General features: G+C 36.4%; 1 protein-coding gene across 26 annotated transcripts in view; it reads right to left on the reverse strand.

Annotated features, from left to right (window-relative positions):
- LOC118265767 (transient receptor potential cation channel trpm) overlaps positions 1 to 27,364 on the reverse strand; it is a 241,420-nt gene that overhangs the window by 3,487 nt on the left and 210,569 nt on the right. For 5 of the 26 annotated variants that reach the window (XM_050695161.1, XM_050695150.1, XM_050695160.1 and 2 more), the window contains 24 exons: positions 20,922 to 21,180; positions 20,349 to 20,532; positions 19,543 to 19,732; positions 17,723 to 17,934; positions 16,897 to 17,049; positions 16,398 to 16,472; positions 14,971 to 15,168; positions 12,427 to 12,584; positions 11,353 to 11,543; positions 10,770 to 10,915; positions 9,485 to 9,706; positions 8,726 to 8,959; positions 8,524 to 8,646; positions 8,259 to 8,450; positions 6,869 to 6,952; positions 6,637 to 6,669; positions 5,671 to 5,860; positions 5,448 to 5,589; positions 4,175 to 4,192; positions 3,180 to 3,328; positions 2,843 to 3,011; positions 2,599 to 2,772; positions 1,522 to 1,710; positions 611 to 753 (listed from right to left, as the gene is read on the reverse strand). In XM_050695161.1, coding sequence (XP_050551118.1) covers positions 611 to 753; positions 1,522 to 1,710; positions 2,599 to 2,772; positions 2,843 to 3,011; positions 3,180 to 3,328; positions 4,175 to 4,192; positions 5,448 to 5,589; positions 5,671 to 5,860; positions 6,637 to 6,669; positions 6,869 to 6,952; positions 8,259 to 8,450; positions 8,524 to 8,646; positions 8,726 to 8,959; positions 9,485 to 9,706; positions 10,770 to 10,915; positions 11,353 to 11,543; positions 12,427 to 12,584; positions 14,971 to 15,168; positions 16,398 to 16,472; positions 16,897 to 17,049; positions 17,723 to 17,934; positions 19,543 to 19,732; positions 20,349 to 20,532; positions 20,922 to 21,180 — 3,828 coding nt within the window. Of the gene's footprint in view, positions 1 to 610; positions 754 to 1,521; positions 1,711 to 2,598; positions 2,773 to 2,842; positions 3,012 to 3,179; positions 3,329 to 4,174; positions 4,193 to 5,447; positions 5,590 to 5,670; positions 5,861 to 6,636; positions 6,670 to 6,868; positions 6,953 to 8,258; positions 8,451 to 8,523; positions 8,647 to 8,725; positions 8,960 to 9,484; positions 9,707 to 10,106; positions 10,326 to 10,769; positions 10,916 to 11,352; positions 11,544 to 12,426; positions 12,585 to 14,970; positions 15,172 to 16,397; positions 16,473 to 16,896; positions 17,050 to 17,722; positions 17,935 to 19,542; positions 19,733 to 20,348; positions 20,533 to 20,921; positions 21,181 to 27,364 lie in introns of all 26 variants that reach the window. The other 21 variants (XM_050695174.1, XM_050695169.1, XM_050695151.1 and 18 more) reach the window with 20 other exon arrangements.

Consider the following 27,364-nt stretch of genomic DNA (forward strand, 5'->3'; position numbering starts at 1 on the left):
CTTGTCCAGCGGACAAAATTGTGAATCTAAACCATTCTCAGATCCTCTTGAACACACACAAAAAGTTTCATCAAAATCCGTCCAGTCGTTTAAGAGGAGTTCAGTGACATACACACGTACAGAAGAATTATATATATAAAGATTACGAGGAACTCGACTAGTTTCAAGCCATGCTGGTGGCTCATATTCACGAGTAGCATTCCGCGACACAAAGCGGCGATAACGTGAGTAAGCCGATAACATAATAATTAATTTAGTATGTCTTACGAAAGTTATAATAAAACTATTATATCTATTCACTTTTGTACTTTTTCGTTATATCTCTACAAATCTGTATCGATGAGAATAGGCTAGCAGATTTCGATTTAACCACAGTTCGGTCAGTTATTCCCGGATATCGAATCCTAGAATTCATGCTTTTACGTCTTTTACTTTACGCTAGTCAACGAGGCAGTTAATATCTAGCTTATGTGTCATGTTTTAAAGTAGATAAATTTTTCTTATCTTCTTGTACATATCGCTTCTTGCCCAATGCCGAAAATGGAGCACATGTAAAGAATAAATATTCCAAAAACACTTTACTATACAATCTTAATATAAGTACACTAACCAGAGGGTTGTCGTGGTACAGGCAGCAGTACCTCCCCACAGGCGTCGTCATCCAGCAGCGGCTGCAGCGGCGACGGCAGCTCGCGGCTGTCGATCGCCGACGAGCGACGCAGCGAGTGCCTGCCACGAGTTTTGTACAGGAATCTCAGTTTTATAGTTTGTGTACACATTTTATAGTGTGCCCATCAGAACATTATATAGTTAGATGGTACTAGAAACTTTATAATTGGTATAATAACTGTCACTCGTAAAGAAAATAATAAATGATCAGTAGCAACTTTCAACTCTTTCGACGTATAGGAGCATTCTGGTTTCTGATACTTTATTGATAAAATCAAGATTAACTCTGCCCAAATAGCAAATGGCACTGGCAAATAATGAGGGATCCTGGCAAATAAGGAAGAAATATACAAAATTGTCGAGTAGACTTTAATTAGTTCTAGTATTCGTTACAAAGCAAAAGAAACTACCGATTCAAGAGTCAAATTATTTGGACAGTTTAAATCTGCGAAATTAAACTTTTGATCGTAGAATTGAACAATAAGCCGGAGTATCAAAAGGAAAGAATTTATATAATTTAATATAAAGAGAAATTCAGAGAACAGTATTCAAATAACTTACAATCACCCTGAAAAATAGAACACTACCTAGAAAACACAGTTGATTTATAAATCTTTAAAAATTAACATTTCTGAAATGTTCACGAAGATATGATGAAACTGACGAGTAGAAGATATTTTGATGTGAATAAGTCTAAGTTTTGTTTCTGGCTGTCCAAAACTGCTTTTTATTTCTATCCCAAAAATACCTATGTAATTTTGGGAAACGAAACGTCAGTAATCACAAAAACTTGAAAAATCGATAGAAGAAATTGGTTAGTTTAAATTAAAGAGCTGGCTGGTTCGTGCATACCTCTGGTGCGGCAGGCGGCGGTCGCCGACGGTGAGGTGCGAGGCGGCCTGCGGCGGCACGGCGTGGTCGTCGGCGGCGCTGCTGTTGACGCAGACGCTGATGCTGATGCCGCTGACGCCGCCGCCGTCGCCGCCCTCCCCGCCCTCGCCCTCCTCCTCCTCGTATCTGTCCAGACCACCCATTTCTAGGCTACAGCACAAACGGCTGTTGTAGTAAAGATCGAGTTCAGGACGCTCACAAAAGCTATAAGCCAAGGCCGAAGCAAGCTCAGCGCTTCTTCACGTCCTTGCTGCACGTGTAGTCCGGTGATGGAATTATGATGAGCTCCTGTTGTCGACTCGTGGTTTACGAAATGTTCGGCTGTTATATGTATAAGCTATTCTTTGAGAATATTTGTGCTCTTTTTTATTTTATATGAATGCAACTACTGAATGTTATAGGTGACTGTGATATACCTTAAAAAATATAGACTTGTTTAATATCCCCCTTCATAAAACCGCTGAAACTTGTAAAACATCTTGTACCATATAAAAACTAATCTCTACTGTGTCGAGTGTAATACGAATAGTTTCCAGTCGAGAAACCACATCAAGGTTTACATCAAGAAGATTTAATATCACCGCTTGGGCGAACAGTTCCGAAACTTCGGTGTTTGTATCGTCATTATTGAGACCAATATGTCGTTTAACCTCAGAAGTTTGTCGGGACGAAGGATCTATTTAATAATTGTTTTAGTCTTGAACTCGAGACATCTAAATCTGTGGATTAATTTGTGAAGCGTTGGGATTGTTGGACATAGTATTTCGGTGACAAACTTTATCAAGAATTTCGATTTAACTAATGGTTATGGTCTTCTAGTGAGAGGCTATGTTTATGCTGACTGTGAGTAGCAGCAGTGAGTAGCGCTTTACAATATTCATGTTAAAATTAGTAACACGTGCAAGACTTGCTGCATATATTACTCAGAGGATACATTATAATTTACAAATATGTGCCTTTACCCTCCACCATGCTTAACAATTGTATGTAATTGAAAGCTATGCATTGTTTGTCAGCCTGCTCGAGGAGACCACTCACCGCCTCTGGATCAGGTTCTCCATGATGATGTAGTCATCTTCCTCGGCTCCTCGAAGATGTTCTTTCTCCATGAACAAGGCGAACTCAGGGTTGGACATCTCGCTGGCGTGGCGGCGGCGAACTGAAGGGGAGGCTGCTCGCGCCGGTGACAGGAGGCGGGAGGTGATTGGTGTCCTTGGGGTAAGAAATACAATGAGAAACCATGATTTGCGAAGTATATTACTATGTAATGTATCTTCCTTACCTCGGTGTATGCGGTGGTGAAAATAGCCCATACACAGTTTCCAGTTCGTCAGTGATGCTGGTGTACTCGTGCATGGCTAGCAGCAGCGACCGAGGAGCTCCACCCACTCGGCTGCGACCTGAAGGGATGCCGGTAGCACCACCCGTGGCTTCCCAACCAGACTGGCGGCCTGATACAAATTGAAACTGTGCAGTAAGTACTTACCATACACCATACTTTGATACTTACAAACTTTTTGAGAGAAGCTCGACTGGTTTCCAGTCGCACTGGCACTCGCATTTATGAACTATCTATGTTTTAATGTTTTCATTATACTAAGAAATGGTAATATGAATACTTGTTCCCGTGACGGAGTTGTGCACGGAGCCGGCGTCGACGGCGGAGTTGTCCGGCTCGGAGTGCGTCTGGCTGTGCTGGCGGCGCGGCGCCAGGTGCTGCGTGGAGTAGTGCCCTCCCATGCCGCAGTCATTGCCGCCCTCCGAACGCCTGGCAACACCACTTCGCTTTACACCTTCGATTTATTGATTTTCAATTTTGTCGAAGATGTGCTGACTACGATTTTTATAACTTTCCACAACAACTTTTTTTGTTTTTAACATTATATTTTTAAATCGTGTTCACTGGCTACTAAATTATCTTGGTATGCAGTGAAAGTCAGCACATCTTCGAAAGTAAAATAGTGATGGTCCACAAGAGAGTGGCAGAAGTATGTGTGCAGTGGCAGTTTAGTAGAAGTATGTTGAAATCTTTGTTGAAATATAAATCCAAGTGGTAATAATTTAGAAGTTAGTAAGTAATGTGAAGACAAGACAATTGAAAATACGACAGAGAGCAACAGTGACGTTAGAAGATTAAATAATTATAATGCTGCAATGTTCGTACATGAAATAATTTCGAATTTAGACAAAGCTTACCTGATGAAATGTTTATAACAATATTAGAAATCGGAAAAGAAAATGTTGAACGGGATGATACTGGATAAAGTAGAAAATGCTTTCGAATTGATTGAGTGTGGTATTTTATGGAAACGACAGTTGATAATATAAATTAATAGCCAAATAGAAAGTCCAATATTGTTACGACAGAAGTAAGATTTGATTCGTGTTAAAATGTACAGAAAGACACAGATGCTTTAAATAAAATTGCGTCACATTAAAACCGTGTCGTGTGTGACTGTCGAAAGTAGTGCTTGTTAATGCTAAACATATTGATTCGAGCGTGTACACAAGCTGTAGATAAGTGAATGTTTATTATATTATACAGTAAGGCAACTACGTCTAACTACATTCGCTAAGAAGCTAAGCCAATCGCCAATGACTCTATTTGACTTACTGTTTCCACAACCGTCTCCTAACAGATGCAAGAAGGTAACAAAAAATAAAATTAAAAACAATTATGGCGATGATAATTTTGGTTTTGTACAAATAAACACAGTAATTGCCGATTTTGTGAATGAAGAATATAGAAATGTGTGGGATTTGGTGGCTGTGGATAATGCTGATGATGATCGCATTCACGAAAATCGACAACTTTTTAACATTCTTAAAGTTATAGTAGCATATTGATTTGTTCTTAATGTTACTCCAATCTAACAAATACAATGTACTTCAGGTAGCTACCAGCATTAGTGTAATCAAAATATAGACCAAACAATCAAAGTTTGTGTCCAGAGCGGCCAAATAACTCCATCACAAATAGTTCTTTCAAAATCAAATTATGAAGTAATGGTTAATGAGAATGGCAATTAAGAACAAAAGGTAACGCGGTCATGCTCCGACGATCGAACGTGGCACCGGGGTTGCACATACTGATGCAAGTGCAAAACGAAGACTTTACAGGAAATCTGTTGTTGGGATCATTTAGTATCTACAATATTTGTAATACATTCAGATCTTATCTGAACGATAATTTAAATTACGATTAATGTTTTATTTTATTATTCGTTGCGTTGGTGATAGCTTCGCTTGACCAAGTTTTTTTTTTGAAAATTTACGTTTTAAGTATGTTTGCATCAACAAAGTAGATTTTTTTTATTGATTTATGCAAATATAGGAGCCCTTAAACAGATCTCTTGTAAAACCGTTGGGGTATTTGCACCTACATTAGTATGCGCTGAACCCGTTGGTGGCACCATCTGGTGGCGACGGTCCTTCCATTACCATACCTATGTTATGTATTCGGAAACTTTATCTAATGTTTCGGTCGTAATTTGGTTGTTCCATGACAATAATGGTATGCACATGCTATCTCTTCTTTGCGTGATTTTGATGCCTCTATTGATCTCTTGCTTACCTTATCAGTGACATGGAATTGGTGCCCAGACTACACTGAGTAAACATGTTTAGTGATATTTAGTTAATGTTATTCTTTCGAATGGTTGGGCTGCGTATATACATTATAATTGCATTGTCCTATGCATTCTAAATATAGTTGGTCCAAAGTACGGCCTGAACATTATTGGAACTGGAATTGAACTGGAATCAGTCCCAGACGGTTTCGCTTTGCGAACTATTGTAAAAGTTTTGCAGACATGTGTAATTCAGTACAGTTTGTACGTACACCTTCCAAATGTGAATCATCAGGAAGAAATTGTGTTATAGCTTACCGTCTGGTGTTGGCAGTACGCCTGGTTCCAGCAGAAGTGGTGCGCGGACGAAGACTTTGTAGATCTGTTGGTACCTCGCGCACTTCTGGCAAGAAAGCGTCATCCGTCGACGACGTAACTAGACGAGGAGGTAGGTATAGATCTAAATCAATAAAGACATCACTTTTATTAAGGTCTCCGAATCTAAAAAGTAATGTTTCTTGGTGCTAAATGATTGCTTTACCTTTCTTCTCATCGCTAGGTTCGGTTCTGTTGCTATCGGATGACCTCTGCCGGGCCGGTGTGATGGGTGGCTGCGCTTTGACCACGGTTATATTAGGACCGGCATGCCCTTCTCCTGATGATGTGGATATCGAATCAGCTTCTGGTTCCTTCTCTGCTGCGGCTTCGGGACCAGATTGTGGCATTTCGTCCTGATAGAGAGCGTGGATGTAGAGAGGGAAGGTAAGCAGATAATATTGTAGCTATAAAATCTTAGATGTTACTTTACTTGCATGTATGAATATAATTTCGATGTAGAAGTGTTACTCAAGGCAAAAAAATGGTTGGCAGTAACCAAGATTAGTACTTTATTGGCTGGTACACCAACGTGAGGTACAATATAGTAAAGCTTTACATAAAACAAAAACGTTATATAGTAAATACAGCTGTGATGCATAAACCACTTAAAACAGTAGCTACCAACAATATGAATCTGTCCAACTAAATATTAATCTGAAAAGCATAAATAAATAACATTTAAATTGATGAATATTTTGAACAAAAACTGCATACCGAATTAAATAAACGTAAGCCATAAACAGTTCACGGTGCTGTCCCACACGACACAAAAGCGTATCTGCTGTACTTACTCGAGTCTTGGTTCAATTTCTCGTAACGAAGTTACAGTATTATGTTAGCCAATTAAAATTATATACAGCTAGTTCGGCTGGCTGCCCAAACAAACGTGTTGCCGACACATTCGTGCCGGGAGTTAGTGGACAAATAAAATTACAGGCAAGTTGGACGACAAAATAAACATTGTAACAAATGCTAAGCGTACACAGACTATTTTAGTTTTGTTAATTAAAAAGCTTTCATACAAAGTTGCGTGTGTGCACGATAGAGGAAATTCTGTTCAATTTTCAAGTGGAACTTTATAAATTCCATCTTGGTGCTCTGTGTTTTCAACCAAATGGTTATAACTTGCCTGATGTATAACTGATATTTCACCATCATCGTCCTATGGTCCAAAATAAAATCATTATTTTTCGTAAAAAATCTTAAACGTGTTGTTAAAACTAAAGTTTGTAGTTTGTTCCAAATATTGATATGAGAACCTACTTGTACAGTTAGGTAATCTATTAGATTAGTGCTAAGGAGTTATGTATGAGCCCTGTGCGAGTTGTTCGGGCAGCTAGACGAGAGAGAGGGATGCTTACATCGGAGGGTCGCGACCTCTCGTCCTCCTCCTGCACCGGTCGCACGACGAAGCGCGCCGCGCCCGTGTCGCTGTCCGACAGCACCTGTCGTGACGTCACACATAGCTGCCTAACTAGCTCCTCGGTATAACGCCACCCGGAGATTCCCAAACACCATCAACTTCTAAATGTTCTACTCTAAAAGCTTCTGACATTTGTGTGATAGCTATGTGAAGTTCATTAATATTTGTGTGATGGAAAGAAATAGCAATATTCTTGGAACACAAGAACATAGGAGTTAAATGTCTGCTTGAGAAAATAATTTCAGTTCCATGTAATTAAGAACAAACATCAAGGAATTCAAAATTAAACCTGATTTATAGTAGTAGTTTAATCTCTGGGGATGTAACTCTACAAGTTTGCACATCACACGAAGAGTTATATTGCCATGTTGATCTTATGAACGTTGGAAGTTAATTTGTAACATGTTTAACTAATTAGAGAATATCTTCAAGTGCTTGAAACTAATGAATATTGTGCGGTTGCGAGGAAATGTTTGGTATAAAAACAATTAAACATTGTTGGGAACTAACTTTGGAATCGTGGAAACTAATTTTCATTTCCATTTCAAAATTTCAGTCATAAATTCTCAAGGTGAGTAAACTTCAAGTTGCAAAGTAGAACTGGTACAAAACACAATACCATACAATTTGGAGAAGTTAAGCAAAGTTTTGTTTAACTTTTGAGAAGTTTCTAATGCACGAGGAGTTTGGGCGTTATATTGGTCCAGCTGGACTTGTTAATGCATAGCCTGATGCTGTACGTTGCATGTTAATGTGGAGTGTTACTACACTGCATATTGATAAGGTGTCAATCTCCAAATGACGCTCAACCAAAGTACACTAAAGCGGTAACAAATTGCCAGATGTTTGCCGAGACCTTCCATATAATGTTTATCATATTGTACAATCCACATGGAAGGCTGGTAAATATCTGTCAATCTGCAGGTTAGGTGGGGGACACAAACATTGAATGAAGGACAAAAGTTCAAAATTAGCATTAACGAAGGCAAGACATCGACATAAGTAACATGCTGATGATGTAACAGAAAACGTTGCGATTAGTGTCCTCAAGCATTCTTGTTGAGTTCAATATCAACACATACTGAAATTAATGAACACATCGAAAACAGAGATTGAAAGATAATTGAACATTTATATCCAAATAAAACGATCTTTAACTATACAATTACAATTTTGAAAAATATAAATTGTGCCTAAATATCGGATGGAGTCGAACCAACGCAATACTTATATTCGTGTGAAAATTGTTGTCAAAAATAACTACAGATACATAGGTACTAATAAAATGTGTGAGTCAAATATCTTTACTGGATTTACATTGGACTTACCTCAGATCGGTCACTGGCAGTCCGGAGCCTGTTCCCTCCAGCTTGGAAGGTAGGAGGTGGAGGTCCCAGGGTGTCTGTGGATCCTCTGTTAACGAGGGAGGGATGCGTCGCCATGAACCGGTGGATCACTGCCAAATGGTTCATCGTCTGCTCCGCCACATCTTCTAACTTTCGTAACCTAAATTCTACACTCTGAAAACATAATTGTTGTTAGTAATACAGTTTCATAGATTTATGTGTATTTCAGTTTAATTATATTGCTTACCTGCACTGACTGTATTTGGCAATTAGCTTTTTGATTCAAGTCTTCCATTTTGGTCGTGATATGTTCTACCCTATCAGTGGTGTTTCTCACTCTCTCTTCTATTGAATTTGACAATTTAACTTCCTGGAATCAAAGAATATGATATTAATGGTTGGTGGTTCATACAATTAAAACAACGTTTAATGTAAGTGTTGAAACTTACTTGTTCCCTAAAATATCCTTCTACGCACTCCTCTTCGAAATCATACAACCTCTCCATATCTTCCTTTTCTAAAAACAATTTGAGCCCGTTGTCGTACTGAAACCGTTTGTGCGATACGTTCCTGGTCACCCACTTGCCTATCGCGTATATGTGGCATAGCGTTATCAACGGAGGTGGCAACACCGGCTTCTGTTCGTATTCCATCACCACTGTGAATCTTTGGAACATCCATACCTGGAAATTGGTTGGGTGATTTACGATACGTAATAAAAGCTTGGACTTTAGAACATCTGTTTAGCAGTAGTTCGATAAAAAGAAATTTAACACTTTCTGAGCACTCAAAATTTATTGAATTTGATTTGAGAGGCTTTACTTACAAAATAATAAAGGAAAATGGTAAAGTAATAATTACAAATTATAAAGCTAAAACAACAACATTTACACAAATATTGTAAACGTTATAGAAAATATATCTTGGGAACGACATAATACAAAACATTTATCATGCAGAATTTGTTAGAATCACCATTATCTGAGGAAATGGACCGTGATTCTAACAAATTAGGAAAAAAAGCAAATTAATGTTACAAAATTAGTTTTCCGTGCCATCGGTTGTGTTAATAAAAACTTCCGAAACTTTCCTTCGAAGGGCTTTAAAGAGAATGAAGTAAGTTTAATTACGTAATCATAGATCGAGTGACCAATCATAGATGGTACGGAAGACTAGTAAAGCAAATAAAGAAAAATAAAATAAAAAACCTGATGCGAGACTTCATTGACTTCATTAAATATATTGTTAAAGACCGCAATGAGTAGGTTTATGAGTAAAATGTTCGCGACGAGCAAGTACATGGTCATCACGACGGGAGAGATCCACCTGCCGGTCACACACTTGGGCTCGCCCGGGTTCTTCCCGCACTTAGGGTCGATGTCTGGAGCGAACACCTCGCCATACAACATGAAGTACGGTTGGAAGAAGATCTACGGACAACGGGAGCTCAAACTAAAATACCACTCAAAATAATAAAGGTATAAGTCAAAATAATAAAGTAAATGTAAAGGGGAAACTAAATAAATAGTAATCAACTGAACCAAAACTACCGAGGTACTATCTACTCGGGATGATTGACAATACCTACAACTACAGTCGACCATTTCACTTTGTATTAAAGAATAATTCCTTTCATTTTATCACAATTTAGTAACTACAAAGAACTCTATAAAAAGATCTAGAAAATATGAAAGTAATTTTTCGTAATACAAAGTGAAAATGTAAGTACTACTGATTAAATCGTCGGGCTCCAACCGTAACGTAATCAAATCTCGCAACAGGCACTATGACAACATCGAAGCTACGACAGATATCGATTTTGCCGCAAACCTGATGCGACACACCGTTGACTTCAATGAAGATGTTATTGAAGACGGCTATGAGAAGGTTGACTAGTAAAATGTTGGCAATGAGCAAGTACACGCTCATGACCACGGGTGGGACCCAGTGGCCCACGCGGCACTCCTCGAGGCCGGGCAGGCCGCAAGGGGGCGCCATTTGTTCAGCGAACACTTCTCCGTATAGCATGAAGTACGGTTGGAAGAATACCTGCAAATGTTAGTACATATGGATGCTAGGTTTCAAAAAGTGTTGATGTGTTCATGAGTTTGTTAGTTTTCTGTGATGTTTTATTTACATGATTGTGGAACAAAAAGGTGTAAGTTCTTTAAGATATTCCAGCGCGTAGATACTTTTCAGTTTCATGACAATCAAACTACATTCAAGGCCCAGTCACGACAAAACTTTAATAAAATACGGAAACACTTAGGATAATTACAATGTGATCAAGGAAATATTAAAATTTAATAAACTTTCAGGATTTTGTTGTTTGAAACTCTACTTTAAATCTCTAATTTTAAATCATAACTTTATTTGATAATGAGCAAAGATAAATATTCTTTCAGCTGCATTTAATGGTACCTTACTGAAAAATGTGTAAAATTGTTATTGTTTAAGAATTTTAATTGAGTCACTAAAAATGTAACGACTTACTTCTCTAATAAGATGCCAGCTCGCTTCTTCATCTGGGTATAAAATAGCTTGCCTCGCGACTCCGAACGACATTAGCACCACCAGTAATAGCACCACGAAGTATATCATGTTTTTTACCATCTTACCCATCATTGTGACTAGAGGACCTGAGGGTATAAGAAGTAGGAGAAAGATTACATCTTGTTATTTTCACTAGGCTATATTTACCTATATAAATGAGTATGATGACATAAATATTCAGCCAATATGTAGAAGGACTAATTTTGGAAACAAAAGTCAAAGTCAAAATTATATTTTTCAAATAGACCAGAAGGCACTTTTGAACGTCAAAACAAATATACTAATAATAACAATGTCTGTATGTCGGTCAGTCCTCTAGTGAAGCTATTTGCTTGTTCCAAATGTATATCCCTATGGAGAAGAACAAGCAAGAAACCTCATAGGCTACATTTTTTCAATCAAATTCACTGTATACTAAGAACATAGTTCAAGACAAACTAAATTTAACATAGACAAAACTATACGAAGGAAAAATTACAGGTTGTGAATGAAAAAATACTTAAACAAATATGGTAATTCTCACCTAAGTACTTATTAACTCCCAATATATTCAATATCCTTAAGTACCAATAAATAATATCGACGCAGTAGATCACCCTGCCGACGTCCATGGACACGGTCCTGAACCTCAGGGTCAGGCCCACCAGGAAGAATATTATGAAACCCGCATCGTACGTGTTCCATAGATTCCACGCCCATACGCTGAACTTATGTCTGCAAGGGAAAATGGAAGCTCTTGGAATTTTAAACAGGACTTATATGTAGGTATGAATTCTTTGAAAATGTTTGATAAAATATGAAGATTTGTACTCTTCTAGCTAGCTTACTATACTACAGTAACCATTTTAAATCAGGCGAGTAGTCTTGGTGCTTGGTACTTCAGTGGAGTAAAAAATTGCTTTCTAATACCACCAATTATACATATGTATAATTTTCTACTAAATAATAAAATAATAAGTATTCTTATTTTCGCTATATATGTATTTTGGTAAACTTTGTATGTAGACCACTGCAATTAATGTTGATGACTCAACCACGCAGTGCAGACTACATTGATAAAATATTTTAATAACTGGTATTCACCTGCACACGGCCATCAGATTAATGCAAACGCGAACCACTAATTTGCAAACAGAATATTAATATTCTAGATAAGCCCTATTAGCTACATAAACATACAAATAAATATAGTTTATTCGCTGTATAAAAATTAATTGTAATTTTCGCGTTAGGTCCAATTTATTTAGTACCCAAAGTTATAATTATTCGCTTAAAATTGAAATCTGATACCGTTTCGGAATGTCAGAGACTTTCAATAACAATAACAATTGAGTTTGATAACGATCCCGAAATTAATAGTTTTTGATTTGCTGCTAACTGTTCGGTATTTCATTATAACTAAAATTCGCGTCGCTACAATATTGGAATTGATGTTAGCATCGGTAAAATAGATACCTTTTGGTTTAAATTGAAATATACAAAGGCAATACGGAATTGCTTGAATTTTAAAGAAAGATTTTCTGATAAATAATACATTGAAATGGTTTTTCAGGCCGGCCGGTACAAAACATGTTTCCGACAATAAGATGTAACTTACCTAATAGCAACAGGTTCGGACGTAATAATTTCTCTTATCTTCTCACATAAGAACGTTAATATATAACATATAGAATAAATCTCTGGCCAAGACGGCGTCGGGTCCATTTTCACTAATACTGTATATGTAAACATCAATAGGAACAATATGTAGGCTATCTGAAAGGAAAAAAATAACATTAGATATAGAATTTAATACCTTAGAACTAATTATTATGTTTTTCGGCTTACTTATGTAACTGTACACCAATTTTTCACAAATAATGTCGTGAATAAGTCCAAAACATAATTATTAATTTAGTATGTCTCACAATAATTATAATAAAAACCTTAGTTATAATAGTATTATAATCGTATGCACTGAATTAAATAAACACGACACGGCATTTATAAATGAGACCTTTACCTATGGTAATTAAGGCACCTACTGTACCCTACTACATGAGCTTATTGCATTTATAACTACGGGGAGTAAATACTATGAATCTCCGTTTACTTTGTATCCTATATATACCGTGTTACCCTTCTCATGTGCGCTTTATATAGTATACACCCTTAGTTTGAAGGACTGGATTATTTAACTATCTAAAATTATAGTATAATTAATGTTTTAAATTAAAAACATAGACATATCAGTCATATATCTTTGTAAAATATCAGCAAACTATGATTATTGGTAAAAAGATGTTTATTTGCAAAGACAACATCAACATTATAATATAATGACGAAATGAAAAGCAATTTATCTCCAAACATATTAAAAAAGCAGATTAAAATACGCTTTGACTTGACACAGTAAATTGCATTTTATTAAAATCCTCTCAGTGTTTCAATACTCAACAAGCTTTTTTATTTACTCGAGTAAATTATGCTCAAAGGTTTAATATTTTGTTCAATTACTTTACCGCTGTAGTTACCAGTCACGATGGAGTCTAAAATATTTTACCAAGAACAAGATAGCAATTAATTTAGTAGTTGAATTGATGTTTATTGAAAGAACACAACTTTTACTTAGCCAAGCAATACTTAAACATTAGCCTCCCCCAATGACTTCCAGATAGGCCGATTGGAAGTGGCCTGCATTCTGGCCAGTGGCTCCCTGCAACCTTAATCAGGTCGTCTGACCACCTTGTGGGTGGATGTCCTACGCTGGGCTTGCCAATACGCGGTCTCAACTCGAGAACCTTTCTGCCCCAGCGGCGGTCGATTCTGTACGCTATGTGTCATTGGGGTAGGCCTATGTTCAGCTGTGGACGTCTTATGACTGATATGACGATGATAACTGTTTTGTGTTGGTATACATTGTATTTAAAAAAATCAGAACGGATTGATCCACATTCCCTAAAATCACGTTTATCATATTGCGATTTTGGCAAGGCAAGATTTTCATGAAGGAAAAGTTAGAAAAATCCGCTGGGAAATTCAGTTAATAGTATCCGTTGGAAGTCAGAGCCTATATAAATGTAAGGCTATTCGTAATACAGCCGTTTATTAGTTCAATAAAAGTGACGCGGAAGCGAAATGCGAAGCGATTACATCGGGTGGATATTGATTTTGTCATTTACCGCTCACTGCAGCAAACATACAGGAAACTGGCGATAATTTACATTGATACCAATACGTGTGGGAAATTACAACATATATTTTAAGTTAAAAGCAATAAGTAGGTTATTTCAGATCTATTTTTAGGTAGTCAGTAGGAAATGAACGCATAGTTATATGTATATGACCATTTAATGTTATTTGTTACAAAAAAGGGAAAAGAAATAAATACTGTGTTTATTTTATGTGTAGAACCGTACAAAGAAAGCTGAAATTAATATTTACTCGTTTAAACTCGTGCTGGATGTATATTTCCTAGCTAAAGGCACAGTTTCGAGCGTCGCAATTTAGTGCTTTAAATGAAATGTAAATTCTACGTTAAAACTGTATTGCAATTACAAATTCGTTTCATGTCAAAGAAGTCGTTTCAGCGAATTGAAGTTGTTCATTAAACGGGAATAACTTTTAGTTAGAGAAGCATAATGAAGATAGAAATTTATGATTGGTATCGATTCAAAGAGAAATACGACTGAAGAATATAAAAATTGTATTGTTGACATTAACAAACAAAAATTAAACACGGACGTGTTTCCTACAGGCAATGGCATGGAAAGCAATGTCAATACAAGAATAACAAAAATAAAATTAAAAAAGCAGGAAATAAGGACAAAATTATGCTAATCCTACAAAATTAGCTACGTATAACGGCAGCCGGCAATTTCTCCACAATAATGACTGTGGGAACACCGTAATGTGAGATTCCTTTATTCCCGCGATAATAAAAGAACGAATATCACGCGTTTTCGGAAACAAGGAACCTGGCCGTCGGAAATTATGGGCCTTTTGTGTACAAAGCGTGCTTTATTTTTTGCCGGTTTAATGTTTTGGTAACGATTTGGGCGAACGAAGCTTATTGTTCTGCTTATTTTATGTGCTTCTTATCGATTGGATGATCACTATTTATTTGTAACAGAGACTATTAGAATACTATTATGTAACTTACCGAATCGGCCCAGAATTTGGTGATAGGCGCCGTGAAGAACTCGTATATCTTCTTCTTGAGTCTCAGCGGCCTCATCATTTTGTCTTCTGGCGCGTGGGGCTCGGGCAGCTCTCTGTACGAGGGTTCCCACCCTATTTTACCAACTTTTCCATTCTGATCGACACGAGTTTCGCATTCGGCCCCTGAGCCAATCAACGCCTGCTTGAGTCCAGACAAAATCGTATAAACGTTACAACAATATGTTCACACCGTAATAAAATAGAACAAGACTTGTAATAGAGAACATTCATAGTAAGCTTGAGTTGAACAGATAACAGTGACATAGATTCGTACGTTTGCAGCATCATTCCTCAAAGATCAGGCTAAGATGACGAGTATAATGGCAGTACGTTAGTACAAGGTCAAGACGCAAGCATGACTATAAGCAGAATATTGATACTAACAACGCATACAATATCCAAGTATAAGCTCACGACATCACATCAATCAAGTGTAGGAGTCCACGTTTAAAGCTGAATCGTAATATATTCATCCACATTTAAGAAGAGACGTAAAATAATTGTAGTTGTGAAAGCGTCGAACGATACGCTAGCGAATGCAGAAATATCTTTAGAATATTGAGACGACAGCTTGAGAGATAGGAAATGAAAATAATAACAAAATCTAACTACGGCCGGTCCACGTCGTCGTAAATTGAAATTTGTATAGGACAGAAAATTTTATTGTCACAGTTTAAGCTTCACCTCGGATTTATTTTAATTAAAAACGATTTAATTAGTGTCGTCATTATATTTTATGGCGGCACTTGGCAGTAAACCGCCGTGAATGTTTACAAATTTCAAAGCAACCTGTTTCTTTAGAAAAATGTTCTTTGTAAAAATGTCCTTACAATTTTAATATCGATGTCTGAGTAAATTAGAAAGACGTCGTAAATTGAGCTTCTTTAGAGGGTCGTCTTGTACGAGTATGTACTAAGAGTGCTAAAATTCAAGGTGAGCTATAAACGAATGACGTGGCCCATAAAGACGGGCGTAAAGACAGCAAGGGGGTGAACTGAGAGGCTGGAAGTTTACGGAGCGCCACGGAAGCCTACTTTCACAGAAAGCCATCGACGTACCGCTCAACGAAAATGTATTTGTGTGTGCACTTTGATGTAATACGAACACAAGAACGTATATAATTATGTAAAGTGTAAAGAGTTCATAAAGACGTCACATACAAATTACTGATTGTGCGAATTTAATGCTGTTCATTGTTCTTGTTTTTTTCTGTAGCTAAACACGCATTTAATTATGTGCATTCAGGAAAAATGGTGTCTAGTGGAACGTTTAAGTTCTTTGAATCTACATTTTTTCTAATGTGTTGTACATTAGTGCGGTTTGTGTTCGTATCACAATAGACCAGTCGAGTCTCAAAGACGCGTCTACCTTCGTAGCTTTACTCGGCGGTCCAGGCGGTATTATCTTCTTGATAGATAGCGTACGCCTTTTCGCAACTCCAACCTACATCGCAACAATCACATAATAATTTATTCTAACAAACATCTTAGTACTAAAACTATATATCACTATTGTCTTCTCCGCAGTGAGTGAACATGGAATATGTGTGATGTGTAATTCCACCACCGTTTGTAACAAGGATTAGTCTCTTCACTCAAACAATTTACTTTTTGTTATGCACGTTATAATTTTAATAAGCTCTCTCCCGTACAGTCAGTTTCTTTAACAAGATTTTAATCTAATCAAGTAAACTCACTGTAGAGGAATTATTTATTTAAAACACAAGCAAAGAGACAATGTCTATCCCTGTTGAGAAAAATGTGTAATGTTTGCAATAAAAGTGACATAACAAATGGCCAACGTGACGTCATACTTCCCATGTGAATGGTAAAACTAAGATGGTGAGCAACAGAACACGAAAGCTTACCTCGGCGTCGTTCGGGTCCTTCGTACTCCTATCATCCTCGATGCTCTCGTTCTCGAGATGTTCCTCCTCGGTCTGCGGCATCAGCTGCAGTTCTTCCTTCGACTTGAACTCCAGTTGGAGAATGTACAGCGGACACAGCAGGCTCAGAATTACCTTCACACATCACGACAAAGCCGATGTGGCAAAGGAAACGTTCGTCGATGCTAACTCACTTTGACTTAAGCGGTACATGCTATGTTTCTAATTGAAACGGGGATTCGACGCCGATTATGTGCAAGTGAGATAGCAATATACTTCTTTATAAGTATCCAAATTTTGTATGCATGTCTATGAGTCGAATTAAAGATATTAATCTGTTATTAATTTGACACACATGCCTTAGTGAGAGTTATGGTTTTGGAAGATCAAATTGAACTTGCATAAATCGGCGTCAATAAACAAAGTGCATGCGAAATTCCAAATGATTATAATATATAAAGCGACTCATTGACACACAGACATCAAATTATAATATGTTTACAATCGAATTCCGCTGTTATTGTCTAAGTTATGGTCTAACATCAAAATCTACTGATCGTGCCCTTTACTACTAACAAAGGAGACGTGTTACATGTGGATGTCACTCCCACGTGGAGTGAACCTCTCTAATTGGATGTATTCGACACTACTTAGAAACAAACTTACTACATTTCATATATTTTCCTCATGCGACTAGAACACGTCTCCTTTATTTTCGCATACTGTAACAGTGCTGATGACAAGGTCTGTGCGTTAATAAGATGAATGACTAAAGAAAAGGAATAAAATGAGTATGAATGTCATTTACCTTTAAATTGGTGTTCTTTCTTGTTCTGAGCCCTCCCATCCACAAGTCAGCCAGTATGATTTGTGAGCAAGGGTGAGCAAGCAACGCGCGGTGATTGGCTGCGACGGCGAGGCTGAGACAGGTTTGTCCAGACCAGTTCTGGAGCTCGCAAGTCAACAGCTGCTGCGCTTGGTCGTCATCCTGACGATAGCAGTAGTCTAGAAGCTCCAACGCTACACAAAGACGATGAAAATTTAAACAGCTCTCGTAGAAAAGTCGTTAATTAAGGTTTACTGTCCAGCGTATTAGGTCTCCTAGCCCTCACGTCCCCTATTTTATGGTGCAGTTAAGTTTATAATAGCTTGCAGCATTAACTCAGTAAACGTTTGTCGCTTAAACTTTAACGAACGTACGTACAACAAGACCTTCATTATCTGTTTAAGATTTATGTATTTCATGAAACGTTGTAGTCTAAATACTGCTCATTTAGTTACTAAGTACAAAGTTTTAAGTTTCGTTTGAAATTCTAATTCACGAATCATAAATATTCCTGCGGCTTAACTCGAACAACTGGCAGTAATACTTAATACACGTGGCTTAACTTGTGAACTCGTTTCGTCATATTCAAGAAAGCTACGATTTACAAAGTTTTGATAGAAATTGGTCATAAAATAAAACGTGATCAAAACTTTGGTGGCTTGCGGCAACTTTATCGATTATTTTACTTTGACAAATATGTATCTTTAGCATCGGTGCGTTAGCTACAGTTAATAATAAGTATACTATTGTAATACCTAAATTAGAAGATTATTTAGTCAGAAAAACTACGCCCTAACAAGGTCATGCAGTACTGTCGTATGCTATGCTAGTCGAGTATGATGCTAGTCGTATAAATATGTACATTGTACAATAAATGAATAAATAAAACTTAGGTAAAAATCTAATAATTATCTTTCTATAAGAGAAAAGTACTATAAGATCGAAAAATTACTATTGCTGACGGTATATAACTTCCTTAACGTGAATTAAGTTCTTTTTTATTAAACTCAAATTATATATATATACAAAAAAGGGTCACATTTTCTACCATGGTATATATTGGTCGGGGTGTTTTGTATTTGGGTCTAATTTGTTGTAATGAAGATTTTAGTTAATCATTGAATGTATTGTACTGTACTGTACTTATAACCCGATCCCAAACCCTGTATTCAGAATAACGTATGGATAACTATAATTCTTATTCCAATGACGGGTGTTATGAAGTTGTCGCCCGATTGTACTACCGGTTCGACTCCCCAGGTAGGTACGGACCCTCTGTTAACGTACAAGTAATTCTGTAACCAAGCAATGTGTGAAGAAAACTTTAATAGCGCGATTCAGAACACTTCAAAGGAACGCGTTTTTGGTCCTTCTGTACGTAGATTTAATTTGTGTTAAAATAATGATTTTATTAATAATTTATTCAGGTTTTTCTTGAAATAATCTAAAACATATTTCATACTATGTAATACGAATTTAAAAGTTTACAAAAAATGAAGATGATCGTGAGAATCGATCCCGAGCTTCTTTGCGAAAAGACCGTATGAGGTAATAAAAAGGACCAGACAGCATAAGCATTCTGCTAAAACTGGATCAAAAAGTATTCGATTGGTTTATGATTGTTAAAGAATACTTTAATAACAGTAATTACTGCCGCGCTCAGATACATTAATTAATTATTACTTAAACTATTCCTTAGTAACGATTTTGTTCCGAAAACAATTGCTAAGGATTGGTTTAAGTAACCATTAAACGACTCTGAGTACGGCAGTTAGTTAGTTAAAAATCTGTTCAAGCCTCACCTTTATTCTCAAACTCCTTCCCATAATGCCTGAGTTCCTCATACACTTCAGTCTCCATGTCATCCTCAGCCGCCTCGTGTGCCATGGCCTTGTATAACTTGCAGGCTACCAGGGACTTGGCCAACGCCTCCTCACCATGCGTCCACATCAACAAAGCCATTTGATGTCTTTTCGTTAACACCGCCCACATCTACACCGAAATTTGTTATTTTCGTGTTAAAATGTAATTAGTAACACAGTATTATAGTAGATTTTGTGTTCGTGAAAGTATTTTGGTTAATCACTTCATAATTTGAATAATTATATTTTGTTTCATTATTAGTTGAAGGTCGGGGTACGTTTAATAATTTTAACAATGTTCAGTATAATTAATGGTTTAACCAGAGGGTTGGTCCTACTGCAACGTATTTGTATTAATTGGAATGTATGGTTGCGATGAGGCAGTGGCTACTGTAATAATTGCATGTATTTTTGTATGATCCAAAAAATGTTGCTATGATTTTGATGTTTAAATTAAATTACAATAAAACGTTTCCCCACACTAGAATTTTCTCCTGTGTTGTGGGTGCGTTTACTAACAAATAAGTTCACATAAACATGACAGACTCGATACAATTTGTGGATCACACAAAGAGTTAATCCGTGCGGGAATTGAACCGGGTGACTTGTAGCGGGTAGCCCAGCCCCCCACTTACTATACAATCAGCAGTCAATGGTGTGGTTATGTATATGTTTGTAAAGACACCCTCATCACTGGAGAAAATCCTAATGTATGGTAACGTTTCTCTTTAAGTTATAGTACTTACAAGTAATTCATTAAAAGGATAGTCGAAGAGCGCCATCTCAGTGGTGACGGGCATGAAGCCGGTGATGAGGGAGAGTCCACCAGCGTTGTGTCTGGTGAACGAGGCACTGTTCCGGTGGACGTTCACACTCTTGTTCATCACCTTCGCGTAAATCGGACGGAACTTACGTCTCGTGTAGTAACATCTGTAGAACATAACTCATTTTAATGAACACCAAATGCACTAGACATAAAGATGAGCTGATATTATAAACAATCTCAATAAAGAAACTTAATATAAATCTTTTAGAATAATTTCGAGAAAAATATGAAAAGCAGAATACTAATAACATTAAAGTTTTATGAGAATTTACATTGGCAGTGTTTCACGAAGTTACTATAGATATTTTTAAGCAAAGTAATAATACTGTTTAAAGCTTTTTTCTTTATTGCACTCCAAGATACACACAGTTGACTTGAAATGAAAATTACTTAGCATAAAGTTTAAAGAAATGTATTCTGATTCAGTATTAAAGTTTGAGCAAACGGCTTAGGTATGCAGAATAAGTGATATTCTGTCTATGAACTGTCTTACCTATAGGCGCCACCCATCAGCTTGTTGATAACGAGTCCAATATCATGCAGGGTATAAACGTATCCTCTGGGCAAGTGTGGCCTGACGTCTCTTAGGATATACCTCAATGTGTTACTGGGCCCACTCTTTGTGTTATAAAGCTCTTCTAGTCGAGGGATGGTTAAGAATTTGCGCATTGAAACACCGTTTTCTAGCAGTAGTTTGACGAAGTCTATACGATCGTGTTCTAACGCCTGCATCATGGCCTCGTCGAGAGCACCTGGAACAATAAACTTTATGTGAGCATAAAGAACTGATATATTACTAGTGTTTAGAATAAACTCGCTCGAGATTGCCTCGTTGGTCGAGTGGTCGCAAGTGCGACTGCCGAACAAGGGGTGTCGGGTTCGACTCCCGGGTCGGGGAAAGTGATATTGGGCTTTTTTCGGTTTTTCGACAATTTCTCAATAGTACGGAGTCTGGAAAAGTCCCCAGTATATGGCAATAGGCTCACCCCCTATTACATGGGACTTATAACGCAAATGGTGAAAAGTGGGTGTACATTGTATAGCGGCATTACATGTCGTAATGTGCAGCTCTGCCTACCCCTATGGGGATAAAAAGCGTGACGTTGATGATGATGATTTAGAATAAACGTTCTATTTGAAATTCGACATTATAGTAATTAACACACAGTTTAAATTCTAATTGTATAGCGTTTAATTACAAGAAACTGTCTCGTTTAAATACTTTACATAATTGTAGTTACAACCAATTTTGGTATTATTTTCCTATACTAGCATTCAGCTTTAATTGGAACTAAATAGTCCGTATTAAATGCTACGCATACCCGAGTAGTTAGGTTTGCGAGGTTCAGGGTAAGTTACGATTTACCTGTTTATAGATAGCTATGTATAGTCACAAACTTGTTAGAGACGCACCTGCTGAGCTGGCGTAAATTATAAATTGAATAAGTTGTTATCGCACAGCTCAATCTAAGATAATAATATACTGCAAAAAAGATATGGTCTCCATTAATATTATAAATATCTTCACCATTTCTGCAGACAAAGCAAAACAGTGTAAGAAATGGAAAACGTCGCATGCTATACGATTACCGGCTTTCATTATTCGCAATCTAATTTAATTCTTTCATTTTTGCTTTGCAATAAAATCGCGGTGGAATGTAAATAGCTGTGGTCAAGCAATACTCGAGTTGGAGCTCCGTAATTAACCGTACCTCGTAGAATATCAAAGGCAATATTAGCGTGTTTTTTTATTTCTAGCTTAGTCTTTATATTTTATCCAGAGTTGGTTTTTATCGCAGATTGAAGATATTTATAGAATAATAAATGTCGAGTACAATATCATAAGTTTAAATGAAGATTCTGCTCCTATTTATGTAGAGAAACATTAAAGTCTATTACGGTAGCATAAAATGTTTGACTGCCTCGTTGATAGCGGGAGCGAATGAGTTTGAGAGTTTGATTATTTTTTTAGATTTACAAAGTCATTATTTGATGCTAATAAAAAGGTAAGATTCATTCTTAAGACTAAAGTTTAAAGAATTTGTGTGGGTAAATTATAGGCAATTTAAACTTATCTTTAGAGGCTGATAGGATAGTAGATCATCAAAGGAAGACTACTTGGCAGTACCGTTCCAAATAACGCGATGCTAAGTCGCAGAAGATCTCATCAATCTACGATTGCAACTTTGCAATTCGCGATTGGATCCATTTATTTATCCGCTCTACGATTCTACAGTGGAGCGTTCAATAATAAATTGATTTAGAGCAAAATATACGAGATCCCAGCTTTGTTGTTCATCCCAATTTACGTTTGGCTGCTGTGAATTTAGTTAGCGGAAGTGTTTGGACCAATGTGTGAATTAAATGCATGTTATCCGTTGGAAATTGGATTGTTTATTCCGTTTACAATATTCGTGTTGTTTGTATATTTTATATTTTTCAGGGAAAAACTAACAGCGTTGATAAAACTAATTGATGTCCATTTTTTATTTATACATAACCTACCTATTCGATTTATAATCCAGTTATTGGTTTCAAAAATATTCGAATGTAGTTTAGAATTCCGTTCCGACTTTTGCAACAAATTCAATCAAATTAAACAGGGATACTATTCGCGCTTTGTACTTTAATGAGGAATGATATTAAAATATATTTTATGTCCATTTACTTATCCCCACCTCGTTAAAAACATATTCCATTCCATTCCCACTCATAGCCGTGCGGGACCGTGGCATATCCCTACCGGACTGTGGCATATCGAGAAATGATAAGCCTGATGTAACAATACGTGCCCTAGTTTCCGTTCCAACAGCAGTCATTCATTTACCTTATATCCCCTCATATTTATTATAAAAACAGGTATTGTGGCTAGAAGCTACTGGTGGTTACCTGTTCCGTACCGATACTGAATATTTTACAAGTATCGATCGCATGTACTGCAAGTAATAACATGAGAGCTGCAATTAAAACTTGGTCGTACTGGAATAAAAGTTGGAACAGGTACGTTATAATGTTCTTTTTTATAAGTAATAGGTCGATGTTTAGCTATGATGTTGGTGGTAAATGATGATGCGATCTACAACGTCTGCCTATAAGCAACTTATTTACTCGGGCTTTAAGAAGCCACTCTACCCTTCTCGAACCAGACTCTGGCAAAGAATTCTCTCTTTAGCAGTTCGCACAAAGCTTTTGAAGCTTGAAGTGCAGCGCTTTTACTAACTAATTATTGCTTTCATTGTATGTATGGTTATTCATATATAATTAGTTTGTTATACTGAATACAATAATAATGTTTTGAAGTAAGATAGAGAAGCTAATTATTTTAAGTACTCGTAAAATATTCGATATCATTTTTGTTTCAGTTATTGTAAGCTGACGATTGAACGTAAAACCCTTGGTTTTCGTATATCACTCAATATTCATATCTGTACCAGCTGTCAGAAAAGACACTTGATTTTATTAAATCCATAAAATCAGACATGTTATGCTCGAATAGGTATATAAAACCAGCCTTTCAATAGCGAAGGAACAACAAATATGAATTTGTTATACAAAGTATTACGTAAAAATAATTTTCAATTTAAATATTCTGTGTTTCGCGTGACTAATTATAAATACGAACATTTCAAACAAACTTAGTAACGTACCGTAGTTTTTTTTTAACCAAGGCTTGTAAAGAAAATAACAACAAATCACCAAACATCACATGAAAACGCGAATGGAGCTTTCTATTTAATGTAACTCCATTGGAATTCGACATGTTACAAAAAGCTGGTGCTTCTAAGGCGAGGCGTTTCAATAGCATTGAATATATAGCAGTTCTACCTGCGACCGCACAGGAACCCACTTCTTTAGCATTAGGGAAACCGACAGCCACATTAGTTACTTCAGAGAGAAAAACATTGCCTTTATATTCACTGGAACTTTGTAAAATGTACTTTTAAGAACGGGTAAGAGAAACGTAATGATTTAGCTTTAGTTATGTAGCTAGATATCTAGACAGAACTAAAGAACATTTTAATATGGATTAGAATTTTCTTTCTTAGATGTTTATTTGTACTTACAATTCAAAATTGTTTATTATGTATTAAAAACCACTTAATTTTGCATTAACTCTGTTAACATCAAAAATGAAAACGTTTGCCATCACTTACATACCACACCGCAGTTTCGCTAAACAATACTCGTACTGCCAAAATAACAAACATTATTGTGCTAGAATAAATAAATATGTATGCAGCAACCAAAATTACGGCTGGGAACAACAACAATAATTCTCGCTCTGCTGACATTTACATTTTCAGTGTACCTACCAAAATTTTAATGAGAACAACTAGTGCATAAAATCGACCTGTGTAACCAACTAAAAGTAAACGAAACTATCAGTTCCCTCCCTAATTGGTTCCGACATAATGAAGTGGACAGTGATAGACTTTCCCAAGAAAAAACAAGAATCTGAAGGCAATTTAAAAGTTTGCGTCACCATCTGATGCTATCGTAACTTCGGTGCCAGTTGAAAAAGGCGAAGTATTATCGTAAAGTAAGACTTTGGATGAAAGATTAATTCAATGTTCCCGAGATGACACTACATTGTTATACAGATGGCCTAACCGAGAAACTTTCCTGGTTATTACGTAGGGTTGTCAAGAAAGAACAACACAAATGCTTTAACTGTTTGTACATACAACTGTATGTGCTTTGCTAAATAAATTGCTTCCTCAAGGTAATTCACAATGACCTACTTTCCGCAGCCATTCCTTGAATTATTAAGTTAAATGTAAGAGCAAATTAAAACATACGAGCACTTGCATCGGGTACTTTATTTCTGAAAGTCACCTTTTCAATTTGTTCTCAAACTATTAGGTACACAAGGAAACTGGCTCACCGCACCATAATCCGGGAACAATAGATTGTAGTGAAGGCTCCAATCCATTGTGCGAGAGTGGTAACCCTAGTTTGTGTTTTGAAGCAACATCCTTATTCCCCAGACGTGACCTCTTTCAATGTACAGAATAATGCAGAAGGTTTAACAACATAAATTAGTATAAAGTGTATTTAAACTCTGTAGCAGCACAACTGTTGCAAATATCCAGTTCAAACTGGTTAAAAATCTAATTACAAAATGTATGAAGGAAATAATATCATGCAATGTGTTTCTCTATTTCCAATTTCATCTTCCTAGTCTCTAAAGACCTAGATTCACTATTCAGATTACATTAGATGAAGAAACACAAATATAGAAAACCACTTAGGCAGCCGTGTTTGGTCTCAATCAGAATCAGGTTGAAGCTACTGACAATGAGATACAGGTTTAGATTTTGAGAATAGCCGAATTTGGGAGACACAAAGACTAATTGGATGTGGGCAGCCAAAGTAGAAAATCATGTTTCAAGCTATTGGGCCTTGAGTATAGTTGGATAAGATAATTTGGTTCTCCCAATCATTGGTTTTGATACTGAGACCAAAGTGCGCTAGTTCACATGTTTGGCTACTAAAAAATGTGTAAAGAGGTGCATTAGGTACTTTAATTTAGTAGAAGTAGTGGTAATATACCTACCTCTTTACACATTTTGTAAAGAGTTTATCTCAAAATTCTATTTTTGGAGCCAATTCTGATACAGAAGTTATAGAGACTGGCTACAATCAAAACTTCTGACTAATAATTTGCGTGATCCCTTTCAATACGCAGGGTAGTGGCTTGTTTGAATCTATTTACAGGACACCTGATGCCTTTTACGCATCGCACGCCACACACGGCTAGATATTGTGTTTATGACCGCCATAAAAACTACTCGTAATAAAAATGGAATACAAGTGTGCTGAGAATAGACAAGATTCGGCGGTATCTTTAGTACTTTTCGCAAAAATATGAAGATATGAATTTAGTAGGAGAATAGTAAAAATAACATATCTCGTGTTTTACTTAGCTTTAAACATGGAGTTGTATCTTGGGTAGGTAGCAGTTACATGAATTTTTATGGTATCTATCAGGTTCCGGTTTAGTTAGATAACCTATGAAACATAAAGTTATTGTACGAACTTTGCTTACCTATGTCAGTTTATGGTATATCCGAGATAGCAAATAATAAATAATGTAGAATATAGGAACTACAAACCGACACACGTATACACCAGTGCTTACTTTGTATTTTTGAAAAAAGTGTGAGAAGACAGCAAGATGAAAAAAAAAATACAAATACGTTCTAGAACTTGATGGATGTCATGAAAAATATAGAACAAGAGATACAAGAGAATTGAATGTTTAAACAGAGCATACAAAAAAGCGCAGCTTTCATTTGCAAAACACATTTCTGTATGTTTTTTGATGATGAAGCAATCCTGTCATGCTGAGCACTTAACCTTAAAGTTAACGACCAGAAACCAGAGTCGGTAAAGTAAAAAGTTTTACACTTGATTCTTGTAACAAAGTAGTTCTTTAACTTATTCTCAAGCATTCAGTTTTAACGTTTTGAGATTAAAGAAAACTGTTAAAAAGATAAAGAAAATTTATGAAAATTATCTTCGTTAAATGCAGCGTACTGACCGAACTAAAAACCACCTTTTTGGGAAGTCGGTTAAAATAGACTTTAATTTTTATATTACCTACTATCAACACCAATCAAAGTTTATGTTTTTTATTCATTTTTCAATAACAAGTTACGATGAATAAATAAAGCACGACTATAGGTAGTAAGTCACACTATAACTTATAATACAGTCTTTCCTTCCCCACTCAATAATATTAAAGTTAATCTAGTGATGTATTTACATAACCAACATTAATACATTTGCTTACTACCAGTACTATTAATAAATGAGTAATTGAAGTTTGGTTTAATAGAACAAATAATCTTTTACCTTTTCATTAAGAATGATTGAAAGTATCGAAAATATAAATTCGATAACCAAAATAAGAAAGGCAATACAGTACATATT

This window comes from Spodoptera frugiperda, chromosome 7 (genome assembly GCF_023101765.2).
Source record: "Spodoptera frugiperda isolate SF20-4 chromosome 7, AGI-APGP_CSIRO_Sfru_2.0, whole genome shotgun sequence".
NCBI classification, from domain to species: Eukaryota; Metazoa; Arthropoda; class Insecta; order Lepidoptera; family Noctuidae; genus Spodoptera; species Spodoptera frugiperda.